General features: G+C 54.1%; 1 protein-coding gene and 1 non-coding gene across 21 annotated transcripts; both read left to right on the top strand.

Annotated features, from left to right (window-relative positions):
- The first annotated feature begins 814 nt into the window (after positions 1 to 814).
- On the top strand, positions 815 to 886 carry TRNAC-GCA. Its single transcript has one exon. It is a non-coding gene; the product is annotated as a tRNA-Cys (tRNA).
- Positions 887 to 7,816: 6,930 nt separating this feature from the next.
- On the top strand, positions 7,817 to 27,417 carry KRBA1 (KRAB-A domain containing 1). Of its 20 annotated transcripts, none has more exons than XM_031665041.1 (18): positions 7,901 to 7,940; positions 9,745 to 9,788; positions 12,435 to 12,561; positions 12,898 to 13,017; positions 13,721 to 13,876; positions 14,270 to 14,425; positions 15,290 to 15,430; positions 15,663 to 15,836; positions 16,614 to 16,769; positions 17,551 to 17,748; positions 18,201 to 18,374; positions 18,773 to 18,946; positions 21,357 to 21,509; positions 22,014 to 22,196; positions 22,972 to 23,166; positions 23,254 to 23,394; positions 24,493 to 24,597; positions 26,046 to 27,417. In XM_031665041.1, exons 3-18 carry the CDS (start codon positions 12,528 to 12,530, stop codon positions 26,885 to 26,887), a joined length of 3,102 nt encoding a protein of 1,033 aa, XP_031520901.1. In that variant the 5' UTR covers positions 7,901 to 7,940; positions 9,745 to 9,788; positions 12,435 to 12,527; the 3' UTR covers positions 26,888 to 27,417. The 20 variants fall into 20 exon arrangements, 17 of the variants coding, with proteins under 17 accessions (XP_003896872.1, XP_009202418.1, XP_031520900.1 ...); XM_021936394.2 differs by lacking the exon at positions 9,745 to 9,788 and adding an exon at positions 25,240 to 25,335 and having other exon boundaries at positions 7,907 to 8,228; positions 26,046 to 26,158; XM_003896823.4 differs by lacking the exon at positions 9,745 to 9,788 and having other exon boundaries at positions 7,817 to 7,940; positions 14,273 to 14,425.
- The last annotated feature ends 479 nt before the right edge of the window (positions 27,418 to 27,896 follow it).

Genomic DNA, 27,896 nt, shown 5'->3' with positions numbered 1-27,896 from the left:
CAGTTGCTCCTGTACACACCCGTCCTCTGGAATGCCCCCCTCTCCTGCCAGTTCCATTCCCTAAGCCTCAGTTCTCTGTATCCTATGCCCCTCCAAAATAAGAAGTCACTGAACTACAGCATAGTCAGAGGACAAGCAGCTTGCCATCGTCCATGGTTTAAACCCTGGTGCCCACCACCTGCTCTGGCTGATCCCTGGGGCTGGGTCATGGAGTGTGAGGACTGGCTCCAGGGGTCCCGTTCATGCACCAGTTGAAATCCTGGAGTTCCCCATTAGCTTTTCCTTATAGAAAGTGCTTCCCATGTAGTATATTTCTGATCTTCTAAGAGCATATTCTAGCCCCTCCATGGTCTTGGGTATGTATAAATCTATTCATATGACTCTGTCTATGAAGTCTTTACCATTTTTAAGCCAATAGAAGACAGGGACAAGAGAACATAAAAGAGTCTCTTTTAGTAACAGGGTCCTGAACTCAAAGTCAGAAAGAGTCAACAAGGAGTGTGTGTGCCTGGGAAGAACATTAATGTTGAAACTCTGTTGTCAAATGTACACTGTGAAGGGCACAGACGAGTGACTCTGAAAGCCCTTCCAGTTCTAAATGCCAGTGTCAGTCCTCTTCCTGAAAGTACAAGGAAGCTGCTACAGGAAGGGGAACTGTCACTTGTTTTGCATCAGGGAGATAAAATTGTAGTTAGGGAGGTTTGGCACTTTGAGGAGGCCCAGCTGGAATGAGCATCTGTGGTAAAATTTTATAGGAATGTTGGGCATGACTGCACAGATATAAAAGGTCTTGCTTAGGCTCACACTTCTGCCAGGGGGTATAGCTCAGGGGTAGAGCATTTGACTGCAGATCAAGAGGTCCCTGGTTCAAATCCAGGTGCCCCCTGCTGTCTTCTTATTTTACTCTCCGGAGCTGGTGTTGAAGATTCAGCACCCTTCTCCAATCTTAAATCTCACGATACTGAGCCTCCCTAAATCTGGGAAAAAGCCAGGAGCAACTTAAAACCCTGTCACTGAGCATCACAGTCTCAGAGTGATCAATTCCTTCAACTCGGACTTTTTCACTTACCAAAGGCTTTGTTCTACCTTGCCTGGTTTTGTTTCACTTTTTCTACACGTTTTCATGACCCCAAATCAGTGAAGTGCAGGTAAATGTTTAACGACCAGCTCTGAGGGGGTGATTTGTAGTGTTTTCCAATTTCACAGAGTGAAAAATAATCCCACCATGGCAAATTTCAAGCTACAAATATGAGATGATGAACATGGAGTTGGGAAGGTGAGCTAACAAATGGCTGTCTGCTGCAAGCTAGCTCAAACATAACACTGCCCCAGTCCACCTTCCCGACAGAGGCCTGGGCTCTCTGGCCGTGCTCTATCTTCACAATACCTACTGACATGAGAGCAGTGGTTCTCACTCACCCATTCATCCATGGAATCATTCATTCTTTCGTCATCTGATTCCTACTCAATGTCAGACACAGGAAAGACAGAGATGAGTAAGAACTGTCTGTGGTGAGTAAAATAGTCCAATGAAGAAATGATCCAAGCAATGAAAAGGATAGATGAACAAAAAAAGAAGGGGCACTATTTTTAAATGAAATGTTCTGTTACCATTAAGATTCTCAACTACATAATCTAAAACGCCTCCTACCTCAAAACACCCAGAAATGCAAGACAAGATACAGTAAATATATATTCTTATATAGAGCTGAGCTCTCATAACAGTGAAGGCTATCTCTGGGGTGGCAGTGGGGGATGAACTAAAACCCAGATAGGTAAATATGAGCTGATCCTGGGAATGCCTGTGGTGGTTGTGGTGAGCTAACCAAGGTGCTTCAGTTTACACAGCCATCTGGGTACAGGAGATTTGGCCTAAGACCTGAGTCTACCTTCTCTTGTACCAAGTCAAACTCTTAGAGAGCCATAATATTAGTAAAAGCATTGGGAAAAAAAAAAAAAAAAAAAAAAAAGCATCCACTAGCATAAGAACACAGGACATTTTTCTCTTTCTGGGGAGGCAGAGGGCATCGCCCCTGAGAATCCATAACCATACCTCTACCTTCACACTTGTTAGGGCTTTGAATTTATACTACCTACATGGTTCAGAAATTCCTCAACCTGAAAGTTAACATAAAAAGTACTCAGGCTAACAATGATTCTAGAGTATCCCCTGGTGGCTCACACCTGTAATCCCAGCACTTTGGGAGGCCGAAGTGGGTGGATCACCTGAGGTCAGAAGTTCAAGACCAGCCTGGTCAACATGGTGAAACCCCATCTCTACTAAATATACAAAAATTAGCCAGGTGTGGTGGTGGGCGCCTGTAATCCCAGCTACTCAGGAGGCTTAGGCAGGAGAATCATTTGAACCCTGGAGGCAAAGGTTGCAGTGAGCCGAGATTGTGCCATTGTGCTCCAGCCTGGGCAACAAGAGTGAAACTTCGTCTCAAAAAAAAAAAAAAAAAAAAAAAAGTACTCAGGCTAACAATGATTCTAGAGTATCAAACAAGGACATACCCTCAAGCCAGACTGCACAGGATTCCTACTGATAAAGCCTGGCTTAAGATGGCCTTACAATTCAAAGTAATAAATATACAAGGAACCAGCCTATTATGAGTGAGAACCACCAAACAAAATAAAGTCATAAAGTCAGGCCATAGAGTTACCAGACAGATCCTATAAAGTAAGGGTAGTTAAAAATCTTAAAGACATGAGGAATTGAAAGCATGGACACCTGTGATTTTTTTAAAGATAAAGCAGATACATCTAACATGAAAAGTGCAGTCACTAAAACTGATCATTTAATTAACATTAAACACACATTAGGCGAAGCTAAAGAGAGATTTAGGAATGAAAGAATGTAAATCTTTTAAAAATTACTAGGAATGAAGCACAAAGGCCTAAAAAAATGAAAAATATGAAAGCGTAACTAAAAGAGATGGTGCAGAATAAAGGGGTCCAACAAATGTCAAATACAAATTCCACAAGAAGAAAGTGTAATGGGAAAGAGACAATATTCATTTCACTTTTATTTATTTATTTATTTTTTGAGACAGAGTCTCTCTTTGTCACCCAGGCTGGAGTACAGTGGTGCAATCTCAGCTCACTGCAATCTCTGCCTCCTGGGTTCAAGCAACTCTCCTGCCTCAGCCTCCTGAACAGCTGGGATTGGAGGCATGCGCCACTATGCCTGGTCAATTTTTTGCATTTTCAGTAGAAACAGGGTTTCACCATATTAGCCAGACTGGTCTTGAACTCCTGACCTTAGGTGATCTGCCCACCGTGGTCTCCCAAAGTGCTGGGATTACAGGCGTGAGCCACCATGCCCAGCCTGGGAAGAGGCAATATTAAAAGATATAATAGCTGAGAATTTTCCAGACTTGTACAAAGATGTGACACCTCAGATTTAGGACTCATGAGTTCCAAGAAAGATAAATAAAAGATCCATACCTAGTCACATTGCAGCGAAACTTCATGATACCACAGATAAAGAGATGTTGTTTTTTTAGATGGAGTTTCGCTCTTGTTGCCCAGGCTAGAGTGCAATGATGTGATCTCTGCTCACTGCAACTTCTGCCTCCTGGGTTCAAGCGATTCTCCTGCCTCAGCCTCCCGAGTAGTTGGGGTTACAGGCATGCACCACCATGCCTGGCTAATTTCTTTGTATTTTTACTAGAGTCAGGGTTTCTCCAGTTGGTCAGGCTGGTCTCAAACTCCTGACCTCAGCTGATCCTCCCGCTTCAGCCTCCCAAAATGCTAGGATTACACATGTGAGCCACCAAGCCCGGCCAAAGAGATTATCTTAAATGAAGCCAGAGAAGTTAAATCATATGTAAAGGAATAATTAGACTGACAGCAGACTTTTCAACAGCAACAATGAAAGTCAGGAGACAATGGAACAAAATATTTAAAGTGTGAAACAGTTCTCTCCCTAGCTAAACTATCATTCAGGAGTGAGAAAAATGTAAGACATTTTATATAACTGAAAGTATCTACTTCTAAAATATCCTTGCTGAAAGAAATTTTAAAAGTTGTGCTTCAGGAAGAACATTGAACCCAGAAGGAAGAAGAAAGAAGCAAGAAAAAAGAGTGAACAAAGATAGTGGTGAGCACACTGGTAAATCCAAACAGCATAGATTGTATAAAACAAAAACAATTACTTTAAATGTCAGGAGAGAGTCTTAAAAACAAGATGTAACTAAAAAGAACAATAATTACACACAAGACAGAAGGGGAATAGTGTGATTAAACTCATATTCAAAAAGCTTTCTATCATTTGGGAGAAGATCAGAAATAGTCATTAATATTAGATTCTATTAAACCAAATATGTGTGTAAAGTTACAGACTAACCCCTAAATGAATAGAAAAGGAAAGCATAACTTCAAATCAGTAGATTAATGATTATGATAGAGATTGTCATATCGGATTCAGCAGCAACAACAAAATCTAGCTACATGCTGTTATGTGACACACATCTGAAAGTAAATATACACAAAGTTTGAAAGTAAAAGGACAGGAAAAGATATATCAAAGAAACACTCGCCAAAATAAGGTTAGTGTAGCTGCAGCAATATCAAACAAAATGGATTATAGACAAAGACTATTATTAGGGAGAGTGTTACTTTCTAATAATAAAATGAACAATTCTCCAGGAAAATACTACAATTCTAAATTTGTAAGCACATAGCTTCCAAATACATGAAGCAAAAATTCTCACAAATTCAGGGAGAAATTGACAAATGCACAAACTTGATATGAGACTTTAACACCTCTTTAGTAACTGATAGTTCCAAAGGCAAAAAGATGATAAGCTATAGAAGGTATAAACAACATGACTGATAAGCTTGATTTTATAGCTCTAACTAGATTCTACACCAATATTAGAATATATGTACTCTTTCAGGCAAACATGGAACATTTTCAAACATCTGTTGCACACTTGGCCACAAAGCAGTCTCAGAAAATTCTAAAAAATCAACATCACATACTACATTCTCTGACCATAAGGCAAAACTCAAAAACAAAATGATAACTCATAAAAAAGATTCTCATTTGGAAATTAAAAAGTACTTTTAAATAACCTCACAGATAGAAAAAGAAATAATAATGAAAATCAGAAAATATTTTAAAGTTGTAGCCATTTTTACATGGAGGACTGGCCAGCACAATTTGCCTTTAGATTCATTTGGGAAAAGTGCTGACTAGTTCACCAAAAGTCAATTCACAGAATGACCAGACAGTCAAAAGCCAAATATGGTAAAAGCTAAACCACCGAATATCAATTTGCTAAACAACCAATCTGAATTATTGAATTTTTGTTTGTTTGTTTGTTTGTCTTTGAGACAGGGTCTTGCTCTGTCACCCAGACTGGAGTGCAGTGGTGTAATCTTGGCTCACTGCAATCCCCCTCCACCTCCTAGGCTCAAGCAATTCTCCCACCCCAGCCTTCCAAGTAGCTGGGACTACAGGGGTGCACCTCTGCACCTGGCTAATTTTTGCACTTTTTGTAGAGATGGGGTTTTGCCATGTTGCCCAGGCTGGTTTAGAACTCCCAGGCCCAAGCAATTCGCCAGCCTTGGCCTCCCAAAGTGCTAGGATTACAGGTGTGAGCCACCGTGCCTGGCCCCAGTCAAGGATTTTTTAAAGATGTGTTTCATCTCCACTCCTGCCTTTGTGTCCAGAGCCACCCAATAAACCTGGTTCAGGACAGGTCTTCACAACTATTTTTTAACGCACACACACGGGCTGAGGTAAACACAGGTCTGCAGGGTCAAAGGTGCAACTAAAATTTGGGGGATGGGGGTGCTAGGAAGTGTCTCCATAATTTAAATAATTGGCCATCCAGCAAATTTCATGTTGGTGAACTGCTTTTAGTGACTGATGGCCCACAAATGGGGCAGGAAGCCTAGCCAGGAAGTGGAAGTTTGAGTCAAAGAGGTGCCAAGAATCTGCACATGTTAAAATAAAGGTGCATCTTACTTGGATAGAGATTTCTTTCTAAAAGAGTTTACGTTTAAGGCAGGGATCCCCAACCCCTGGGCTATGGACCAGTACCAGTCCTGGCCTGTTAGGAGCTGGGCAGTGCAGCAGGAGGTGAGCTGCGAGCAAGTCAGGGGAAGCTTTATCTGTAGTTACAGCCACTCCTCCTTGCTCGCATTACCCCTGAGCTCTGCCTCCTGTCAGATCAGCAGGTGCTGGATTCTCATAGGAGCCGGAACCCTGTTGTGAATGCGGGATCCAGGATGCGGGCTCCTTAGGAGAATCTAATGCCTGGTGACCTGAGGGGGAACAGTTTCATCCCCAAGCAACCCCCCTCCCTGTCCATGCAAAAATTCCCTTCCACAAAACCGGGCCCTGGCCCAAAAGGTTGGGGACCCCTGGTTTAGGGGGTTTTAAAATTTAGGGATCCCAGGCCGGAGGGTGGGCGGTGGAGAGGAGCTGGGAACAGTACTACATTACTGTAAGGAGCCCACCTCACCTTGGCACGGAGGTGGGACCCGGCCTAAAGCCCAGGCGGGGACTTACCCTGAGACATGTGGCCTGTAGGGCTCTTGAGATGAGAAGTTGGACTTTTAAGTTTCCCCTTTCTGCGAAGTGGGGCCTTGTGATATCTTCAAATCCTTGTTCAGCAGGCTGCGCACACACCGGTCCTGTGTCTAAGGTGTCTCGGGCATGACCGAGGGGGCTCTGCCCGGGTGGGCGCGCGCCTTTCCTCAAAGGCCTGGTCGAGGGGTAGTCGGCATAGTACCCGAGTTCTGGGAGGTGATCACAGTCGGCACAGCTGCAAAGGCCAGCCCCGGGCGGCTGGGCGAGGAATTCCCTTTCCTTCCCTCCCATATTGCCAGGCAGAGCGCTCTCTGGGCCGTAGGGTCTGGACGGGACTTCCAAACTCAGAGCAGAGTCTCCTCTGCGTGGGACCACAGGCTTCCTTTCCCCTCCAGGCTTCTGTCTGGCACAGCAGGCTTAGCCCCGCAGGCCCCCTTCCAGGAGCCTTCTATAAAAATGACCGGGTCCTTCTCCAGACAGGAAAACGAGGCTTGCTGCGCCTCACCCGCACCCCCGGAGAGCCCCGCTCTCGCCTCGTCCGCCCGGACCAGGCCTTCGAACTCGGGAAGCGCAGGGGGAGGCAGAGGAGGGTGGGCCGCGCTGCCTTCCCGCATCACACGTTTATTTGAGGTCTACCACGTGCCAGGAATAACTGGGGTTACCAGACCAGCAAACAGGCACGCAAAATGCGACACGAAGGTAGGTCATGGCTGTGGCAAGCGGGAGCGCGGGCGAAAAACGTGAGGACGCGCGGGGGCCTGGCAGCTGCTCTGGCCCACCCACGCCCGGCAGGACCCTCGACCCCTTCCATTCCGGGTCGGGTTTCCCTGACCGCGGTCTCTGGGAAAGACGGCTCCCTTTTCATCCCCACCATCAGCCCATGGCACATGGGACGCGCTCAGTGGTGGCTGCGGGAAATGAATGAGTGATGTGCGGCGCGTACCCGCGGGCTTCCACGCCCACAGCCGGCCCGGCGGGTCTCTGCGCGCAACCTCTGCCCGCACTTGGGGGCGGGGACGAGGGGAGGGGACGGGGACGAGGCCGGAGCCAGGTACGCCACGCCCCGCCCTGTCTCCGCCCCCCGCTTCCGAGCCGGCGCCGCGGCGCCTTCTGGGAAGTGTAGTCCGCGCCTGCACCGGCCAGCCGGCCGGCCGGCCCCCGGGCGGAAACGGCACCACCCGCCAAGGGACGCGAGGCGCGCGGGGCGGGCTCAACGAGGCCGGGGGCGGGCCCAGTCGCGCCCACCCCGCCCCTCCCCCGCGGCCCAGGCCCCCCGGCCCCGCCTCCTCCTGCGCGGACCTGGGCGCCGCCGACGAGGATCGCGCGCGCCCGCGCCAGGGGCCGCGCCGGAAACTGAGGAGTGGCGGGGAGGCTGAGCCCGGGGATGGCGCGCCAGGTAAGGCAGGCGGACGCGCGGACCCCTCGGCGCAGTGCAGCCCCGAAGGCGGCAGGGCGAAAAAGAGCTGGGACCCCCCCGCCCCCAACTTCGGGATCGACTGGGCGAGGCGGGGCAGGCCTGATGCTCGGAGGTTCGTGCCGGGAAGTTCAGGTCCTTGGACAATCTCTCTGCCGCTCTCCGCCCCTGGGTACCCACGGCCCAGTCTCCACCTGGGGAAACCCCCTTGTCGTGGCTTCTTTCATTACAAGTTATTCTGGTAGAGTGGGCATGAAGGCCTCGGAAGGAGTGAGTAAATCTCATACTTCTATTCTTGGTGTAATCCTGGATCCCGGGGCCTGGGGACGTGGAAATGGGGAGAAACAGAAGATAGAGCAAACCCCAAGTTTTGTCCTGGGAAGCCTCCAGGTAAGGCTTTTAGATCGGAGAACTGGAGGGAGAGCCCCAGGCTGTGATAGCCTGGGCACCGTTTGGGCTAGGTTTTGTGTGGGCTGTGACGATGCCAGGAAACTCTGGTGCTGGTACCAGCGAGGCATCAGGTATCTGGTACTGATACCAGCAACTGCTGCACGTCCTTCTGAATGGGCACCTGGAGCCAGTTCTGCAACTGTGGTGGCTCCTGAGCTTTGGCCAGTCTGAGGCAGCATGGATGGGGGACAGCGAGTGACTAGGCAGAGCAGACACAGTGCCAGGCCCTTGGTATCATTAGTGCCCCTAAGCATTTGGGGAGAAGGGAGAGGCCAGGCAAATTGGATATTGTTGGGCAGGGACAGTCAAGTGTCCTTTTCAGGTCTGGATGCACAGTTAAGTAGCCCAGGGACACCCTCGCTCAGACATGCCCATGGCCCCATCCTAGGGCCTCCTCATACCACAGTTTCCCGTTCTGTAAAGTGAGGAGTTTGGGCTGACCTTTCAGATCTGATGTTCGGGGAGGGGAATATCCTTACACCGTGTAGCTTCATGGAGAAGGTGGCCAGGGGTGACCTTGGGGAGTGGTAGGTCACAGTCAGGTGGAGAGGAGCAGGGAGGGTTCCCAGAAGCCCAGGGGGATGTGAGCACAGCCTCCAGGTTGAGAGGCCCTGGGGCAGGGTCTGGTCTGGGAGCCCGAGCCTGAAGCCCACTGGGAGAGCAGGTCTAGGCTGGGAAGGACTGTGAGAGAGGGGCAGGTCCAGCAGGCACTGAAGCTGCAGTTTTTGTGCCGGGCTAGTGACACTGTGGAAGGGTGTGTTAGGAGGACCAATGTGCAGCCGTGAGCTAGGAAGCTGCCCGGTTACAACAGTCCTGGGTCAGGCCAGAAAGCTTTTCTCCAGTGGTTGGGGGAAGGAGGTGAAGTGGGGCCCAAGGAGGAAGGCTGGTGGTGTGTGGATAGAGCCAGCCAGTGGTGGCCTTCCTCCTCCCGAAGATGAGTGTTGTGGTCCAGGTGTTTGCACACTCACACTTGCTCACTCCCTCACACACAAAACCCTCACTCTTCCTTTGCTTTTTCTGGGCAGAGGGAGGCCACTGGCAGAAGTGCTTACCCTGGCCACAGTCAGTTCCCATTTGCATTTTGTAAGAATTTTGTCACAAAACAGTTTGTCTTGAGGCTGAGATGGTGAGAGGCCTGGAAAGCATCTCTTACAGATTCCTGGAAGAGCTGGGATATATTTAGCCTGCAGCGAGAGAGGCACCGGTGGTCAGGAGCAGTGTGTGGAAGAGCTCAGCTGGCGGGCTCAGACCTGCAAGCGGGTGTTAGGCAGACAGGCCTGGCTGCAGTATTACTAATCATAGCTCTTAATATTAATAGTCCCTGCATTTGTTTCAGGCACTATTCCTGTATTTGTTTTGTCTTCACAATGTCTCTATGAGGTAGGTTGTTATGATCCCAGTATTATAGATGAGTTCGCTTAGGCCCAAATGGGTTGTTTGGCTGAGGTCTCATAACTAACACGAAACAAGGCAGGGATTGGAATTCTGGCAGCCTGGCTACTGAGGCTAAGCCCCAGCCACCGTGCTCTGCCCGGTCTCTGGGTCCAGAACCTCTTAACTTCCACATCAGGTCAGCGGTGGTACCAGTGGAACCAACACAGCTGGTATCATGTTCTTACTTAGAGCTCAGACCTGTCTTGCCAGCTCTGTGTTGAGCCACCAGAGTGTCATGTGGGAGCCCTCTGCCTGGCATGAACCAAAATTCCAGACTCCCAGAAAGAAAGCAGGGGTGTGGCACACACCACATTGTTTGTTCAATCTAGGCACCTTGAGCCACTTCCATTGTTTAGGGAATGGTAGGAAGCCTCCTGACACCTAAATGCCTGGAAGCCAGCCCGGGGCCCTCCTGGCAAGCAGGCCTTCCTAAGGACAGCAGTCTCGGGCCGCTCTGCGTGCTCTTCTGCATAGACCCTGATGTTGGCTACATTTTCTCTGTTCCAAGACACTAGGAAGAAATGTAAATAACTCTTTGAGAGAAGTTTTGGAGGGTGTCTGAGACTGTGCCTGAGAGGGAGTGACCATACCTGGGCCAGAGCCGCAGAGGCTCAGGGAGAGTCTGCACATTGAGGCAGGAGGCAAAGGCTAGGGCGTCTCACTGCCCATGGGCCTCTGGGCTTCTGGGCCTCAGGCAGGCAGTCACTGGAGGGGGTGCCCCTTGCCAGGGTTGTAGATGCAGCCTGGCCAGAGAGGAACATTGGTAGGTGTGACTGCGTGGGACAAGTTAACAGCTGTTCAGGGAGAACAGGCAGAGAGCCCGGCAGTGAGTGGACATCAAGGCTGCCGGTTAGTGGCAGGGACGGTTTTTTGTTGTTGTTTTTTTTTGAAACAGGCACTGGAGTACAATGTTGTGACCTTGGCTCACTGCAAATTCTGCCTCCCAGGTTCTAGCAATTCTCCTGCCTCAGCCTCCCAAGTAGCTGTGATTACAGACACCTACCAACACGCCCAGCTAATTTTTGTATTTTATTAGAGAGAGGGTTTCACCATGTTGGCCAGGCTGGTCTTGAACTCCTGACCTCAGGCGATCCACCTGCCTGGGCCTCCCAAAGTGCTGGGATTACAGGCGTGAGCCATCACCCCCGGCCTGGGACAGTTTGTAGAATCACTGACTTGGGTGGGTGCGGTGGCTCACGCCTGTAATCCCAGCACTTTGGGAGACCAATTTGGGATGACCACTTGAGCCCAGGAGTTCAAGACTAGCCTGGGCAACATAGTAAGATCCTGTCTTTATTAATTAATTAAAATAGCTGTGCTGAGCACATGAAACAAGAGGTGAATTGTCTTTGCTTTATTAGGAGCGTTTTCGTTTTCTTTAATAATTCATTCTTACAAATAAATAGTTTAACACTCATTTCTCAACAGGAAGGACCCTTCCCATAATTTACCTTCTGTTTGCTTAATTTGCACAGTTAATTTTTGCCATAATTTTAAATTCAAGCCTATTGATGCTGGTCATTTTCTAGTGTCTGATGGCCACTTTAAAGTCCACTGAAGGACTTTTTTTTTTTTTTTTTTTTTTTTGAGATGGAGTCTTGCTGTATTGCCCAGACTGGAGTGCAATGGTGCGATCTCGGTTCACTGCAATCTCCGCTTCCCAGGGTCAAGCAATTCTTCTGCCTCAACCTCCTGAGTTGCTGAGATTACAGGTGCCCGCCACCACACCTGACTAATTTTTGCATTTTTAGTAGAGACAAGGTTTCACTATATTGGCCAGGCTGCTGTCAAACTCCTGACCTCAGGTGATCCGCCTGCCTCGGCCTCCCGAAGTGCTGGGATTACAGGAGTGAGCCACCGCGCCCAGCCGAAGGACCATTTTTAAAGAAACGTAGACAAAAATGTTCCTGTTACTTTAAAAAGCCACAGGGTAGGAGGAGATGAGTACAGAGAATAGGAGATAGGAGTACAGAGTGTAGAGGCGCCTGGTGACCCAAAGCTTCCAAGGGCGACCCCAGGTTTCTTCTGAGCACCTCTCTAAACCCAGCACACAAACTAGGTGGACAACAGAAATGTATTCTCTTACAGCCCTGTAGGCGTGAAGCCCTACATCATAGTGTGGGCAGGGCCACACTCCCTCTGAAGGCTCTGTGGCTTCTGGTGGCCCTGGGCATTCCTTGGCTTGTGGCTGCATTACTCTAGTCTCTGCCTGTCTTCACACAGCCATCTTCTCCCTGTGTGTCTGTCTCTGTGTCTCTTCTGATAAGGACATGAGTCATACTGGACTAAGGGACCCCCCTACTTAGGATCATGACCTCATCTTAAGTAATTCCATCCACAGGGACCCTGTTTCTAAATAAGGTCCTGCTTATAGGCGTGGGGGTTAGGACTTCAGCGTGTCTCTGCAGAGACACAGCTCACCCCCAGCGCTGTCTCCTGAGGGGATTCCTGCATGTCAGACCCTGCCCCCGGCTCTGGCTATTATCCTGGAGTGTGCACCTGGAGGCCTAGGTGGGGTCACCAAGTGCAGGGACAGCTAGGCTGGCCCCTCTGGGATGGAACAACTAACCCCCCTGGAGACTGTGCCTGCAGGTGTCCATCACCTTCAAGGACTTGGCAGTGCGGTTCTCGGAGGAGGAGTGGCGGCTCCTGGAGGAGGGGCAGAGGGAGTTCTACCGGGACGTGATGCGGGAGAACTACGAGACGCTGGTCTCCGTGGGTAAGGACAGGAGGCAGCAGCATGTGCGGCAGGAGCCTGGTGGGCGGTGGAAGGGAAACCGGAGTCCCTGGGACCTGGCAGCCTTAGTCTTTCCATCTGTGAAATGAACACGGGGATCGTTCCCGCTGCTGCTGTTCTATCTCCCAGGACCGGGTTCTAGGTACAATTCGGTGGGGGTATGCGGTGGCCTCTGAGGTTCCAGCCACTCTGTGGTTCTTTGAGTTTAAGTGGTCACGTGAATGTGCACAGACATGCAGGGGCCTGGGGTGCTACCCAACTGTGTGCGAAGCAGAGGCCACTCCATTCCCAGGGCCACAGTTCCCTCTTCTTTCCCAGGGACAGCTGAGCTGCTCCCCCTCTCTGCTTTCCTGTCACCCTCAGAGTCTGGAGGAGCTGTCGTGGGAGGGAGCCACGCTGATGAGGGGCAGGAGCCTGCTGGTGGCGGAGGTCCCCAGTGTAAGTTATCTGTCAGACTTTGGGCGTCTCCTCCCACTTATAGATCGTCAGGCCCGGGCAATGTGTCACCTCAGCCGGCTCAGTCCAGCCGCTCACCTCCCTGGCTCCCCTACTGCAACCTCCCGAACTTTCACCTCTCATCACTCTGGGCTGGAAGCCTGTTATGCAGAGAAGCACTCAGAGGAAGCCTGGGGTCACCCTGGAGAGTACCTCCTGCCTCAGGCCCCCCACCTGCCACCACCCTGAAGCCTTATCACAGCCACCCCTGCAGAACCTGCCCCAGCTCCCAAAAGTCCTGCCACAAGGCTTACATCCCAAGACCTCAGATGGTGGACATGCTCCACTGGCCCAGACTGGGCAAGGCCAGGCATTTAGGGGGTGCTGAAAAGGCAGAGGGCCCAGATGGTGGGAGAAGTGTGGCGGCAGCCCGCTTGGGCATTCCCCTGGGAGGCAGGGAGATTAACGAGTAATGCAGAACAGAAGAGCCCTGTTACCCAGGCCCTGCCCCCATGCCCTGGCTTTCCCTTGGCCAGAGCACCTGGCCTGAGCCCAAGTCCTCTATATCTCATGGGACATGGTGTCTCCTCTGGCTGCTTCTCCTGTGGCTGGGAGGATTATGTGAGATGCTGGGTGTGAAAACACGCACATAGGTGTGAGTGCTGAGCAGCCGCAGGGGTGCGGGGTCACTGTGGCCTCTCCGCAGGGGGACAGCCCCGGCACAGCCTGCACCTCACCGCCCTGGTGCAGCTGGTGAAGGAGATCCCAGAGTTCTTGTTTGGGGAAGTCAAGGGCGCTATGGACAGCCCCGAGAGCGAGAGCCGGGGAGCCAGCCTGGATGGAGAGAGAGTGAGCCCCGAGGGTAAGTCAGACAGCGGGGCCAGTGCACGCAGCCTCCTCTGCACTCCCCATGATGAAGTGCAAGTCCACGGCACTGCACTGCATGTGGGCTCCCAGGCACAGGCGGGGAGGCAGAGTCATCTGCTGTTCCTCACGGCTAGGCCGTGTGCCGCCCTCTGAGTGCGTGGCCATAGCTGGTGAGAGGGCAGCTCGGGCTTTCTCATGGTAGTTTCTGTGTGGCTTTGTCACCCTCCACCCACTGTGGCCCCATCAGAGCCCAGTGATGACAACGCATAGCTGGCTGACATCCTGGTCATTGTTAGCAGCACATGGGAAGGAAAAGACCCAGAATGTGACAGTGTGACAATGTTAGGGGCATCTTACCAGCTGTTGTCTTTTCCCTCTTTCCCGACAGCAGCTGTGGCAAGAGAGCCTTGCCCTCTCCGAGGCCTGCTCAGCTGCCTTCCAGATGGCCCTGCCAGCCAGCCCCGCCTGGCCGCCACGCCCACCGACAGCTTGTGCTCCAGTGGCCCAACTGGTGACGGGGTCCAGGGAAGTCCTCTCCCCATCAGTGAGTCTGACACAGCAGGGACAGGGAGAACCAGCATTTCAAGAGCCCTGACCATGGCGTCAGGGGACCTGGACCCTGTGCCCTCTTCATTTTTTTCTAGGACTCAGTTCCCTTGTTGCTCTGTTTTCTTGTTGACAAAGTGCCCCAGGGAGCAGGACCACATATTTAGCCTCTGGTGTAAACACCAAAGAGGAGGCGTGATGCTCAGCCCCTGGGGAGCCTCTCCTCCCCGCTGATCACTGAGCACTTTGAACACAGAAGCCTCCGGCAGTTTCTCACATGCAGGCCCACGGCCGGCAACATTCACATACCTGTGTGCACTGGAGACCATCTCATCACAGCAACCCCAACTGCAGAACAGGGCCAGGCGAGCTCCTAGGATTTCTCTGGGGTCTCATTTTATTTTTAAAACTTATTACAAATTTTGCATTTGTCTGTTTTTATAAAATATAATTCAAATTTATATGGAATAAAATTGGCATTCCCAAAAAACATACCCCATTTAGCTGTGGTTTCATCTGGTGTTCAGGGGGTGTCGGGCACATTTGCTCTGGGGTTCTGTGTGCCCTGGTTTGAGAAGCATGAGTGTGGGATTGTGGTCTACATGTCGAGACTGCCAGCATCACTTGCTGAGCCAAATTCAGTGGCTGGGCTCACGGGGAAGGGCCTAGGGGTGTTCACAGTGAACCAACAGTCTTGCTGTTTACAGTTAAACCAGAAAGAAATGGTGAAAGCCCTCAGCCCTCCTGGAACAGGGACTTGGGTAGCTGGAGAAGGCTGTCCTCTTCGGGGACCAGATCTGGGGTGATTTTCCAGAGTCTGGAGCTGGGGCTAGAAAGGCCCTCTTGTGTTCTCCTGCAACAGAAACTGGCGACAAACCATGGCCTACAAGGAAGGAAGGCCCAGGAGCCCCGGGAGCCCCGGGCGGGGAGCCCAGCCCTCCCACCCTTAGCCCCAGCAGGAGGAAGAGCCGCAGAGAACAGGAGAGAGGGACCTCGGAGGCCGGTGAGGGGCAGGCTTTCCTCAGTGGGGTGGTGATGGGCAAGTGTGTTTAGTTCACGCGAGGAGGTCATGCTGCTCCCCAGCCTGGGCCTGGTGGCAGCTCCACGAGGCAGGCCTTGTCTGTGTTCTCACGGGCGGGAATCTCAGCCGCCCGGAGACCTGAGTGCCTGCTGAAGCACTCTTGGGTGCCCCGTCAGGACTGCACTGACCCCGGCCCACCTTGTGTGTGCTACAGGAATTTCTCCTGGGAACAGCCCCTTGCAAGGCCTCATCAACTGTCTGAAGGAAATCCTCGTGCCTGGGCCCCAGCACCCCGAGACATCCCCAAGATTCCTGCCGCCTCTCCCCAGCTTGGGCACGTCCAGGCTAACCAGAACAGACCTGGGGTCTGGGAGCCCGCCCTGGGCAGGTGAGTCCTGGGGCCTCAGGCTGAGGTCTCTGAAGCTTGGTTTGCATTTCAACAGCGATTCCTCCTGCTCCAAACTGTCTCCCTTAGGGATCGTTACCAGCTTGGCCACTGCTGTGTTGCCATTGTCACCTTTCTGGAGCCAGGTGGCTCTCTTAAGGACAGCATTTGGTCAGCTGGGAAAAGGAAACTTGGAAGCAGGCTTTGCCCTGGTTTCTTCATGTCCCTTCCTCCTCCCAACCCGGGACCCGAGGGGAAGAGCTGCAGAGCTCATATGTCGCTTTGCATTGATGCCAGGCATGATGCATGGGGTGGGCTTGGGCTCTGGACGGCATGGTGGAGGGGCCAGGGCACAGGTTGTGGAGTCAGACCCTGACAGGCTCCTGACGCCTTGAGCCTAGGCTGTTCCCACTCACAGGGCCGCAGTGAGCTTAGCTGCAGTAATGTGCTTATTGTACAACTCCATTTTCCTCAAATGTAAGTTTTGTTCAGGACCCACAGAGCTGTCTCGAACAGTGACCCCGACAGCCCACTTCCTTCAGTTTGTCCTCAGAGCGATACCACATGTCTGCCTGCAGGGCGACTTCCATGCCTTCCCTCTCTGCCCTGTCCAGTTGTGGCAGGTGTGTGAACCCAGGCACCGGGAAGACTCAGTGAGCCCCTGGAGGATCCTCATCTTCAGAGCTGGCCTCACGCCCCTCTCACTTATTCCGCTTGTTGTTTGTCGTGAAGGCTGAGGACACTGGGCTCCAGGTGAAAACATGTTCCTTTTTCCTTTAGTGAAGACCGAGGCAGCTTCAGGGGATTGTCCCCTCCAGGGTCTGCTAAACTGTCTGAAGGAGCTCCCCGAGGCCCAGGACAGGCATCCCAGTCCCCCGGGAGCGGGGAACCCACGTCTGCAGGAGAATCCAGGGGCCTGGAAAAGGGGTTCTGGAGGTAAATTCTTCTCGCTGGGCTGGGAGGGCCCCCAGACGTCCTCTGTTACCGTGCCCCAGGCAGGGCTATAGGTGGCCCCCAGCATAAACACTCAGGCCCCACGGTGGCCCTTCAGGGAGAGGAGCCAGATGCGGGAGATCCCCGCTGTGTAAATGGAGCGAGCTGCGTGGGAGGGGCTCGGTCAGCACTTGATAATTCTCAGGCTGGCTCCCAGAGGAGGAGCTGGACATTCCGAAAGGAAAGTGGGGAGGGAGCCAGATCAAGAAATAGAGGACGGAGCTCTAGCCCAGCACACACACAGCTCCTCATTGTGATTTGGGGTCCTGTGTGTTTGGGTCAGGTTGGTATAACTGAGATTTGGGATTTCCGCCGTGTGTGAGGGCTGGGAACCCCAAATCCTAATTATACCCACCCGGCCCACACATGGGTTCACGTTTCCGTGCATGTCACCTCAGCTGTTAGCTTCTCAGAACAAAGCCCTGAGCAGCTGGGTTGAGTCAGGTGTGCTGGCCATGGAGAAAGATGTGATTGGTGCTGTCCAGGGAGGGCCGACTTCACGCCTGGTAGAAACCTTGGGGGCACCGCAGGGGGCCATGGTGGGGGAGGAGGCGTGTGACTCGTCTCTCTGCTGATGATTGACAAGTGACAGCATTCTGATCCGGTGACTGCCGTGGAGGCACACGGGCTTTGGAAGCCCCTCCTAACCCTATAAAGACCTCAAGGGATTCTCAGGGTGAGTCCAGGCCTGAATCTTGGGCTTCCCACTGGCCTCCTCCCGCAGGGCCTGGACACCTCCTGACCCCTCCTGCCCGTCCTGGTCTTGGAGCTGGCAGCCTGCTCTCTGTGAAGATGGAGAACAGCTGGGTCCAGAGCCCCCCAGGACCCGCATCCTGTCAGCCTGGCAGGCAGCCCCTCAGTCCCTCAGCCACTGGAGACACCAGAGGGGTCCCCCAACCCAGCTGGGGTGCTGAGGCTCAAGGTGAGGCCTGGGGTTGGCTGCTCTGGTGGTCTTCCCCATGGGCTTGTCAGTCCCTGGCAAGGTTCCACCAACCCCAGGGAAGCAGCTCTCAGCAGGGAGCCGCCCCCTGGCCTTTCTTCCCAAGCAGAGAATCCCTTCATCCACAGCCTCCTCAGCCCAAGCCCCTGCTGCCTCGCGGCCATTGTTTTGCAGTGATTCCTGGCCCCGGAAGTTGCCCCTGCTGACGCGTGGCCCTCCTCACTTCCCTCCTGTCTTCATGCCTTCCAGGGGCAGGGTAGGGGGCAAGGGCAGATCAGTCCCCCACAGAAGGGTTTCTTGCCTGGCAGGTCCCAGAGCCTGGTGCAGGACTCATCAACCTTGCAGAAGGCACGTCGGGTGGAGCCAGCCAGGGGTCTGATGGGCAAAGCTGGGATGTGTGGGAGATGGTGACAGGGTGTTCTCTCCTGTTCCAGCTGCCAGTGCCTCAAGCTCACCGCTGGAAGCCCTGGAAGCCTGTCTGAAGGGCATTCCCCCAAGTGGGTCGTCACCTTCCCAGCTGCTGGCCACTTCTTGTTCCCAGAACCCCCAGCCAGGAGACTCTGGGTCTCAGAGGCCTGAACTGCAGCCCCACAGATCACATGGTGAAGGTAGATTGTGGCCATGGGTGCAGGGTGGCGTGTCCCTGGGCACAGCAGTGGAGGCAGATGCTGAGGACTGTCAGGTCATTATGTTCTCCAGCCTCCTGAGGCGCAGGCCCACTCCGCCAGGCTGCCTTTCATACTCACCCCCAGACAGCTGCCTGCATGTGGCGAAAGCCAGTGCAGATCTTCCTGCCCTACTTCCTTCTCTCAGAACTCTCTCCAGTCACGAGACTCACTGTGGGGTTTCTGTGGGTCACGCGCTATGGGAGTTTAATCTGTGCCACAGGGAAACCGCAGTGGGAGATACTTTGGGGCAGGGTCTTCTGGTGCCCGTGTACCCCATGGCCCAGGGGTCTCCTCTCCAGTGAGCCTCCTGGTGACCACAACTGTGCTGTTCCCTACAGAAGCGACCAGAGAGCCTGTTCTGCCTCTGAGCCTGCAGGGCTGTGTGAGAGATGGCCCCACCCGGCCCCCAGCCCCCCGAGGAACCCCCACCAGCTTCTCCTCATCCAGCAGCACTGACTGGGACCTGGATTTTGGGAGCCCTGTGGGGAGCCAGGGGCAGCAGCCTGGAAAAGGTGAGCTAGGCCAGCCCGAGGCTGGGGTTCATCCTGAGAGAGGACTTGAGGCCCCTTGCCCAGTCCCTGTGGCTTGACTGGGTCAGACTCCCGTGCCAGTGCTGGGAGCAGAGCCAGGGATACTGAGGCAGGAGCAGATGCAGGGCTTTTCTTGGGCGGCTCCGTTTTAGTGACTTGTCTCAGAAGGGACAGGACAATATCTAAGATTTCTTTTAAAATCTTTTTGGGCTGGGCACAGTGGCTCACGCCTGTACTCCCAGCACTTTGGGAGGCTGAGGCAGAAAGATCAGTAGAGGCCAGGAGTTTGAGACCAGCCTGGGCAACATAATAAGACACCGTCTATACAGAAATTTTTTTTTTTTTTTTTTTTTTTTGAGATGGAGTCTAACTCTTGTTGCCTAGGCTGCAGTGCAATGGCGCAATCTCGGCTCACTGCAAGCTCCGCCTCCTGGGTTCAAGTGATTCTCCTGCCTCAGCCTCCCGAGTAGCTGGGATTATAGGTGCCCACCACCACTCCCAGCTAATTTTTGTATTTTTAGTGGAGAAGAAGTTTCACCATGTTGGCCAGGCTGGTGTCAAACTCCTGACCTCAGGCAATACGCCTGCCTCAGCCTCCCAAAGGACTGGGATTACGGGCATGAGCCACCGCACCCAGCCTGTACAGAAGACTTAAAAAATTATCTGGGTGGAGTGGCACCAGTAGTCTGTAGTCCAGTTACTCAGGAGGCTGAGGCAGGGGATCACTTGAGCCCCAGCGTTTGAGGCTGCAGTGAGCTATGATCACACCACTGCAATCCAGCGCGGGGGACAGAGTGAGACCTCCATCTCAAAAATAAATAAATAAATATAAATAAAAAATTCCTTTTTGCATTGAATTCCTTACCCTAACCACAAAGAATTGCCTGTGATATCAAACTGACGCCCAGCTTAGGAAAACATACAGTGAGGTTCGTGTCAGAGACACTCGGGAGTGTGCTTGGTGACCTGTGCCTGCCCCGGTCACTCCAGTCGCGTTTGCTGCAGACCTGAGGATCTTGCAGGACTCCAGCATCTCCTCTTGGCCTTTTTATTTCCCCCACCCGGTTAATCCGAGCCCTCTTGGTCTGTGTTGTCCTGCCGACACCAGTCCCTCTGTCCTCACCTCTGTCCTGACTGCCAACATATTTACTGAACAGGCCTCTCGCAGCAGCCACAGCTCTGGTCAGGCCTGTGGGGCCTGCCAGTGTCCACAGCAGCCTGAATTCCCAAGCCCCACTAGGGGTTAGCCCCTTGGGTGTGGGGCTTTTCCCCCAAAATGCAACTGACTTCATAGGTAATATGATCACATAGCTTTGTTCAAAAGCTATAAAAGGTTATGTGGGAAAAATGAAGTCTTCGGCGCTGCAGCCCCTCCTGCCACTGCTGCGAGTTCATTCCCCTCCTCTTCCTCACACAGAGGGCAGCATCTGTACATGCTCCCTCCAGGCTGCCTTTGTCATCAGCATTTGTCTTTGACTCCTTTCTATACTTTTCATATTCCTTGGCCACCAGCACCAGTTTCTTCTTTGGGACAGCAGTGTGGTATTCAGTAGCATGCTTCATGTGTCCTGCCTGGGTGGACTTTGTTTACTAAGTAACCCAAACTGCAGGATATTTCACACTGCCTTTCAGAAGCTTCCAGACAACTCCCGGCTCCCTCTGTTGCCCCAGAACTCAGCGGATGTGCTGTGGAGAAAATGCACGTGGAGGTCCTCTGGTTTCCACCTGCCCTTCCAGCCCGTGGACATTCAGAAGCGCTGCGGGTTTCCCTCCCGCTCTGTGCCTCGGCCCAGGATCATCAGCAAACGCTTTCAGGAAAGAGAGTGGCAGCACTGTCCGCTTTATTAGGAAGGGCTCTCCTCGCTCTAGAGTTTCAGTTCATCTAGTTCCTGTTACTCGCACGGCTGTCACTGGAAATAGGATGTTTACGGTGTATTTAGTTCTTTCCTAGTTGAAGCTGCATGCATGTGGGCCTGCCATGGCCCAGAGGCGAGGGGGCCTGCGTTGTTCCCCTCTGTGAGTGGTGAAGGAAGTCTTAGCACATTCCATCTGTGGGGCCATCCCCTGATCCCCTGTGCTGGGGACACAGGATGTCGTCCCTCACAGTAGTGGCAGCTGGGTGTGCTGAGGAGGACTGGAACCCACACCTGTGGACAATGCCACCTTGACAGCCACAGGCCAGGCTTCTGTGTGGGTGGCCAGGATAGGCCCGGCTGCTTCCACGGCAGCCAAAGCAGGGCCGCCGCAGAGCCAGGACTGACACGTCCAGTGCTCTGTGCCCAGCACTCCTGTGACCCTGCTTCCCTGGGCACAGCAGAAGAGGGGAGGCTTCTGCGGTTTGCAGAGTTACGAGCTACAGCCCCCGTCATCTGTGAATGTTTGATCTTCACAGGAAGCCCGCCAGGAAGCTCCCCACTGCAGGGTCTGGAGAACTGTCTCAAGGAGATACCTGTGCCTGTGCTGCGGCCTGCCTGGCCCTGCTCCTCAGCAGCAGACAGGGGACCGAGGAGAGTGGAGCCCAGGAACTGGACAGCAGACAAGGAAGGTAATAGCGGCTGACGGGGCCCAGGGTGTAGACAGGGCTGCTCCGAGGATGCCCTGGGCGCTGCACCTGTGGGCTCATATCTGCTCCTGAGCCAACAGGGTGCTCTGGAAATAGGCCTGGGCTGAGCCTTGTTGGAGGCCGGAAAGTCTGTTCAGCACACACGTGCAGACCTGCTGGCATCTGAGTGATGGGGACACCTTAGTGCCGTTGTCTGTGGCTCCACTGCCCTGGCTGGAGCTGGCTCCTTGTCCCGGCCGTGCCAGCCCCATGTGCCTTGGTGTCTGGGCACCAGTTTCTGAGCCCAGGGTTCCACGCAGCTGGGTCTGGGAATAGAGAGGTTCTGGAGGGTTCGGGCGCTCCCCGGAACATGGCAGGTGGGTGTTTCCCACACCTGACACTGGTGTGCCCGAGAGCCCAGCAATGGCAGAGACTGTTCCCTGTCCCTTCTGTGGCAGCACGAGGCCCCGTGGGGCTGACAGGCCTTCTGTTTTCTCATTAAAACAGGACTGAGGGCCGAGGCCTGGGAGTCAGCCCGTCTTGGGCACGGTAGGGGAGAAGTGCCCACCCGGAGCCTCCGTCTGGTCAGCCCACAGGTGTTCACCTCCAGCTGCGTCCCCGCCTGCCACCAGCGGGGGCTCAAAGACCCTGGGGCCACCAGGCCAGGAGTGTGGAGGTGGCTCCCAGAGGGTGAGCTGGCACCTGCCTTCGGTACTGACAACCATGCTTTAGTTAAAGTGTTTGACAAGGAAATAGACTTCCCCTCTCTGTCCCTCTGTTCCTTCCCCATCTCTCATCCTTTGCCCAGAGGACAGAAGCTGGTGCCAAACAGCAACTGAGGTTCGCTAAACAAGAAGATAAAGTGTCACAAAGTGCTGACAAGGAGCGGGGTCGGGAAGATCGTTGTTTGTGTCCATCCATTGGGTTTCTCCTGTGGAGAAGCTTCTTGAGGGGCTCCCGCTGTCTACTGCTGCTGCTTGGTTTAACTTCCAGCAGAATTCCTTCCTCGATCTGCCACAGGGCCTGGTGGGATACCTTTGCTAAATAAATGTGGTTTTGCTGACTCTCCCATCACACAAGGATGGACCCTAACTGAGTCCCACCCTTGGGCTGCTGGCCCCTATGAGATACCGGGGTGCAGGGATGGTACCTGCCTGGTGGGAGAGGCCGCCTGGCCTGTGAGACCTAAGCCTGGCTAGAACCAGACTGCTAATGACTTCCAAGGACTGGAGATTTCCAGAAAGTTCCCCAGCAGACTTTCCAAAGCTGCTGGCGTCCTGGCCAGGCTCTGGCTTCACTTTTGTCCTCTTTCTGTGGCAAGAGAGGCAGCCATTTAGGGTCCCCTAGAACTCATGTTGAGTGTGGGCTGAGCTGAAAGGGGACCAGTTCTGTGTGCCCAGACCCTAAGGCAGAGGCCTGGCTCTCTTCAGGCTGATGACAGAGCACTCTCTGGTCCCCTGCTCAGGGCCTGCCCCCAAGCCCTCCCCGCTGCACTGCCTGGAGAGCGCCCTGAGGGGGATCTTGCCTGTACGGCCCTTGCGCTTCGCCTGCGTGGCAGGCCCCAGCCCCAGCCCCAGCCCCGGCTCCAGCTCGAGCTTCAGCGGCTCTGAAGGAGAAGACCCGAGGCCAGAGCCCGAGCTCTGGAGGCCGCTCCTCCAGGGTGAGCCTCTTCGGAAAGGGAGGATAGCGGGGTGTGTGCTAGAGCGCCAGTCACCACTCTGATGCCAGCTTTGTTTGTGACATTAAGAGAGGGACCGCCTTCCCAGCTGTAAGCCTCCTGTCCCTCTGTCCCCATGTCCTGGTGGGACCCCTGCTGGAAGCAGTGGCAGCAGCCCTGGTGAAGACCCCAGGAGAACAGAGCCCAGGTACTGCAGCGGCCTTGGTGCAGGTGAGCCTGGGGTCTCCTGAGGGGGCGCCCATGCGTCCCCCAGAGGGCCAGGAGTCCAGACTGGATCCTCTGAGTCCTGCCTGTCACTTTGCCTGGCTTTTGCCAGGGAGTCCTGCACATTGGCCGTGCTTTAGTTCCCTGTAAGGTGAGCTGTGTCCGAGAGGGAGGGCGGGGCTGCCGGGGGTGCTGGTGAGCAGCTGCAGGGAGGTCTGGGCCACCCACTTGAAGCCATGTACACAGTGTTTGCACTTGCTAATATACACGCGTGCATGGAGACAGATACGGATGTATTTATACGATAATAGTGTATGCTTTTAAAACTTGGCATCAGTAACAAAAGTCTCAAAAGTGAGATTTCCCCAGCTGGGGGGACTTCTTGGAGAGTGTCCCATTAGGAAAGCTAGAAATGCCGCCTGCTGCCCCAGGTCACCTTGCTTCTCAATCTCACTGTGAGCCAGTGTTTGCTCCCAGCGGGAAAAGCAGATGGGACAGGAGACAGGTCCCAGTTGCCTGGGAGCAAAGAGAGTTTAGATAGTACTTGCTGGCCTGGCCCCCTCAGGAGTGCTGGAGGAGGAGGAGGAGGAGGAGGAGGAGGGAGAGGCAGTGGTAGAGGATAGGGAGAAGGAGGAAGAGGCCAGAAATGGTCAGTGGAGGGAGCTCTCCCCAGCTCCTGCTGCTGGCTTCATTTACAGCCTGGCGCTGGTCTGTGTAGGCCCGGGCCGTACCACATTCCTCACTCCCCAGTGGGCCTAGCGGAAAATGGCAGAGTGGGCTGGGTATGGACCACAGGATGCCCCAGCCCACCCTCGGAGGTCTCACTGGGGCATGACCCACAGATGAGAGTCCTTTTTCCCAGCTGCCTCTCCAGCCACTACCTCCTGCCGGAGCCCCCTGCAGACCGGGCAGGAACACCACACACACGCACCACAGCGGGCCCTTCCACCAGAATTAGCCTCCCTCGTGGGCCAAGTGTCCATCTTCTATCTCATTTAGTCATGGTTTGAAAGTTGAGAGTTTGAGATTGTTTTAGGGTATGTCAGAATGGCTCTGGCCAAACGATCGTCTCCCTGCCCCAGGGTCTCTGTGCTTTTTCTACAGGTACAGCTGGGGATCCCTGCCCTGTTTCTCGGCTGGAGAAAAGGCCCAGGGTTAGTGAAGCGTCCAGAGGCCTGGAGCTTGGACATGGAAGACCCAGAGTTGCAGGTGAACTGGTGGCTTCCCCCATTCCCTCTGCACAGGCCAGGACCCAGAGCCCCCGCTTGGGGAAAACAGCCGTCCAGGGTCACCGTTTGGGTGATGGGTAGGAAAAGTCTCACCTGTAAGCCACTTCAGGTTGCATATTTCATTTCAGTGTTTTATTACAGAACCAGTTGGGATTTTCATAAAAGCAGATACACCCTTTAGAGGTGGAAATTGAGAAGTGAAGAATCAGTTTGGGCTTGAGGGGACTTTAGAGAATAGGTGAGGAAACTGAGGCCAGGATGACCTGGCTGCGGTCATTGTGAGAGGATTGGCTCCATGTCACACGCCTGCCCCTGTGGACCCATGGTGGAAACATGCAGGGGGCCTGGCATCTGGTGCCCTGGGTCACTTGGGGACAACCCCACACCAGGAACTTTCAGTGCGGCCTGCGGCAGGTTCTCTTACTGGCTCAGGGTGTTGGCTTCTGTCCAGGCGCCACCGCTTTGCTGAGAGCTCTGAGCTGCCTGGGGCCACCGAGCCTTGCCTGTCCTCTGTAGAAGTCCTGGCCGGGGTCTCCAGGCCAAGATTCTTGTTGATGAACTTGACCAAACAGCGGTTGGGTCCTTTAGCTACTCCAGTCTTCACTTTTTCCTCGGTTTAAAGCCTTGGAGGTGCCGAAAAGAGAAAGGCAGAGCCACAGCTGGGGGCCCAGAGAAACAGGGAAGAAAGCATCTCTGCAGCCAGCCTGGGGCTGAACAGGTTAGGAATGGCAAGTGCCTGGCCAAGCCTTTCTTGTGGTTTGCCCAGGGTTGGGACCAGTTCCAAGGGAATTTAGGGTGAAGGATTAGGTGATCTTTTTTTTTAAAAAAAAAAAAAAAAAAAAAAAAACCTTATGACTCCTATGAATCTGTAACTTCTGAATGGGGAAAGTAAAGGCAGAAGTGGGTGGGAACCCTTGTGGTTTGCCTGTAACCAAGAGCACTGAGTTCTGGAGTGGCCCCACAGTCACCCCACAAAAAATGCGCAGAAGGCCCTTGGCTGGCCTGGCCCTCTTGGCCCATCTCCTGATGCTCCCATGGCCTTGGTCTCATGCTGTCCAGGGGCTCTGGGCCCTTCTCACTGACTCCTAGGGCAGGGCTGCCATTTGGTCTCATTAACAACACAAAGACCCACCAGATTCCTAGAAGGTGGGAAGACCGCAGTTTAGGAAAGCCTGGTTACCATGGAAACCCAAACCCAACCTGTGGTAGATCCTGCCCATCAGTTTGGGGAACAGCCAGGAGATGTAGCCAGTTTTCATGCCATAACCATTGGCATCAGTGTTTTCAGGCCTGACTCACCTTCCTTCCCTTCTAGAAGCCGGGCCTTGGAGGAGGCAGGGTACTGAGTGCCCTTGGTTCAGGGGACCTCTGGGGAGAGAGAGTTCCTTACAAACCAGGAACTCTGACCGGTCCTTGCTCTGGTTTTAGCCAAGACCCATGGGAGGCTGCTCCCCCAGGTCCCGCCTGAGCCACCCCGTGAGTCTCCACCTCCGGAGCTGCCCCCTCAGGAAGCCGCGCCTCCAGTGTTGCCAGCCTCCTCCCCGCAGCCGCCGTGCCACTGTGGGAAGCCCCTGCAACAGGAGCTGCACAGCCTCGGTGCTGCCCTCGCAGAGAAGCTGGATCGCCTCGCCACGGCGCTGGCAGGCCTGGCTCAGGAAGTGGCCAGCATGAGGACCCAGGTGAATCGGCTGGGGAGGCGTCCCCAAGGCCCTGGGCCAATGGGCCAACCTTCCTGGATGTGGACCCTCCCACGGGGACCTCGCTGGGCTCATGGCTCTGGTCACAGACACCTGCCCTACTGGAGGCAGAAGGGACCCACAAGGCCTAAACCAAAGATCCTGCGTGGCCAGGGAGAGGGCTGCAGGGCGGGTGACCCGCCAGGACTCTCCAGAGGGACCGCTCGCCGGGCACCTCCGCTGCCTCCAGACGCTCCCCCAGCAGAACCTCCTGGGCTCCACTGCAGCTCTTCCCAGCAGCTGCTGTCCTCCGCACCCAGCTGCCACGCTGCGCCGCCTGCGCACCCCCTCCTCGGACATACCGGGGGCCACCAGAGCCCCCTTCCCCCTTTAGTGCCTGCTGCCTTACCTCTGCAGGGAGCCTCTCCTCCTGCAGCCAGTGCGGATGCAGACGTGCTGACCTCGGGAGTGGCACCAGCAGGGATCCCAGACCGGCCTAAGGAGCCGAGCAGCCTGCTGGGAGGAGTGCAGAGGGCACTCCAGGAAGAACTGTGGGGTGGGGAGCACAGGGACCCGAGGTGGGGGGCGCATTGATGGCATTCCTCTTCTCCACATCTGCTCATTCTTGCCAAGGGTGCAGTGGTGGTGTGGAAGCCCTGTCACCCAACCCCAGGCCTCCCTCTCCCAGGGGATGCCATCTCTCTTAACTGTTGCTGGGAGCCTCACCCTTTGTCCCAACTGGGCAGAGCCCCCAGGTGCTGTTTGCTCAGGAGGCTGCTGTGGGGGTACCTTCCTCAGCCTCTGGCCCTCTTGGCTCAGATTCAATCAAATGTTGCTTCCCTCTCCTGTCTTTCCCACTGGAGCCGCCCAAGCTTGTAGGTGGGTGGTGTGCACAGGCCATGTGTGCCCCACATATGCAGGGAGTGCCCCACACAGCTAGAGTGGCCAGGAGAGCACCTCCTAACCACCAGCCATTCCTGATCTCAGGAGTCATGAAGGGCTGGGCTCTTGCCTTCCTGGAGTAAATACTGGCACAGATTTCATTTGAAGAGAACTCGGCCGCTTGGTCTAAGCTGGACTTACCTCTGTGGATTCTGAAATTAAAGAAGTGAGTTGCTAAGGAAGGCCCTGACCTGACCCCTGTAGAAGGGAGCTCCATGCGGGCCCACGGTGGGGCGGGGCTGGTTGTGCCACCAGCATGCTGCCTCGTCTCCCGACATTCTTGAGAGCATTCAAGAGTGTGCCAGGAAGGGTGGGGGAATTCCCACAGGACTCATAGGACTCCCAGGGCACACTCTGTGAGTCCCCCGGGGCTGCCGCACAGAGGACCCCCGACTGGGCAGCTTCAACAGCAGCATTTACTGTCTCTGTCCTGGAGGCCAGAAGTCTACAGTCCAGGTGTCGGTTCCTTCTTCGGGCTGGGAGGGAGGATCTGTCCCGGGCCTCTCCCCTTGGCCTGTAGATGGCTGTCTTCCTGTTCAGATGGTGTTTTCTACACAGCTGTCTCCAAATTTCCCCTTCACATCAGGGCAGCAGTTGTATGGAATTATGACCCACCCTAATGAGTCCATGTTAACCTGATGACCTCTCTAAATACCCCCTC

Source organism: Papio anubis, chromosome 4, assembly GCF_008728515.1.
Source record: "Papio anubis isolate 15944 chromosome 4, Panubis1.0, whole genome shotgun sequence".
Lineage (NCBI taxonomy): Eukaryota > Metazoa > Chordata > Mammalia > Primates > Cercopithecidae > Papio > Papio anubis.
Note: the sequence above shows the minus strand (reverse complement) of the source record. Positions and strands in the feature narration are given on the sequence as shown.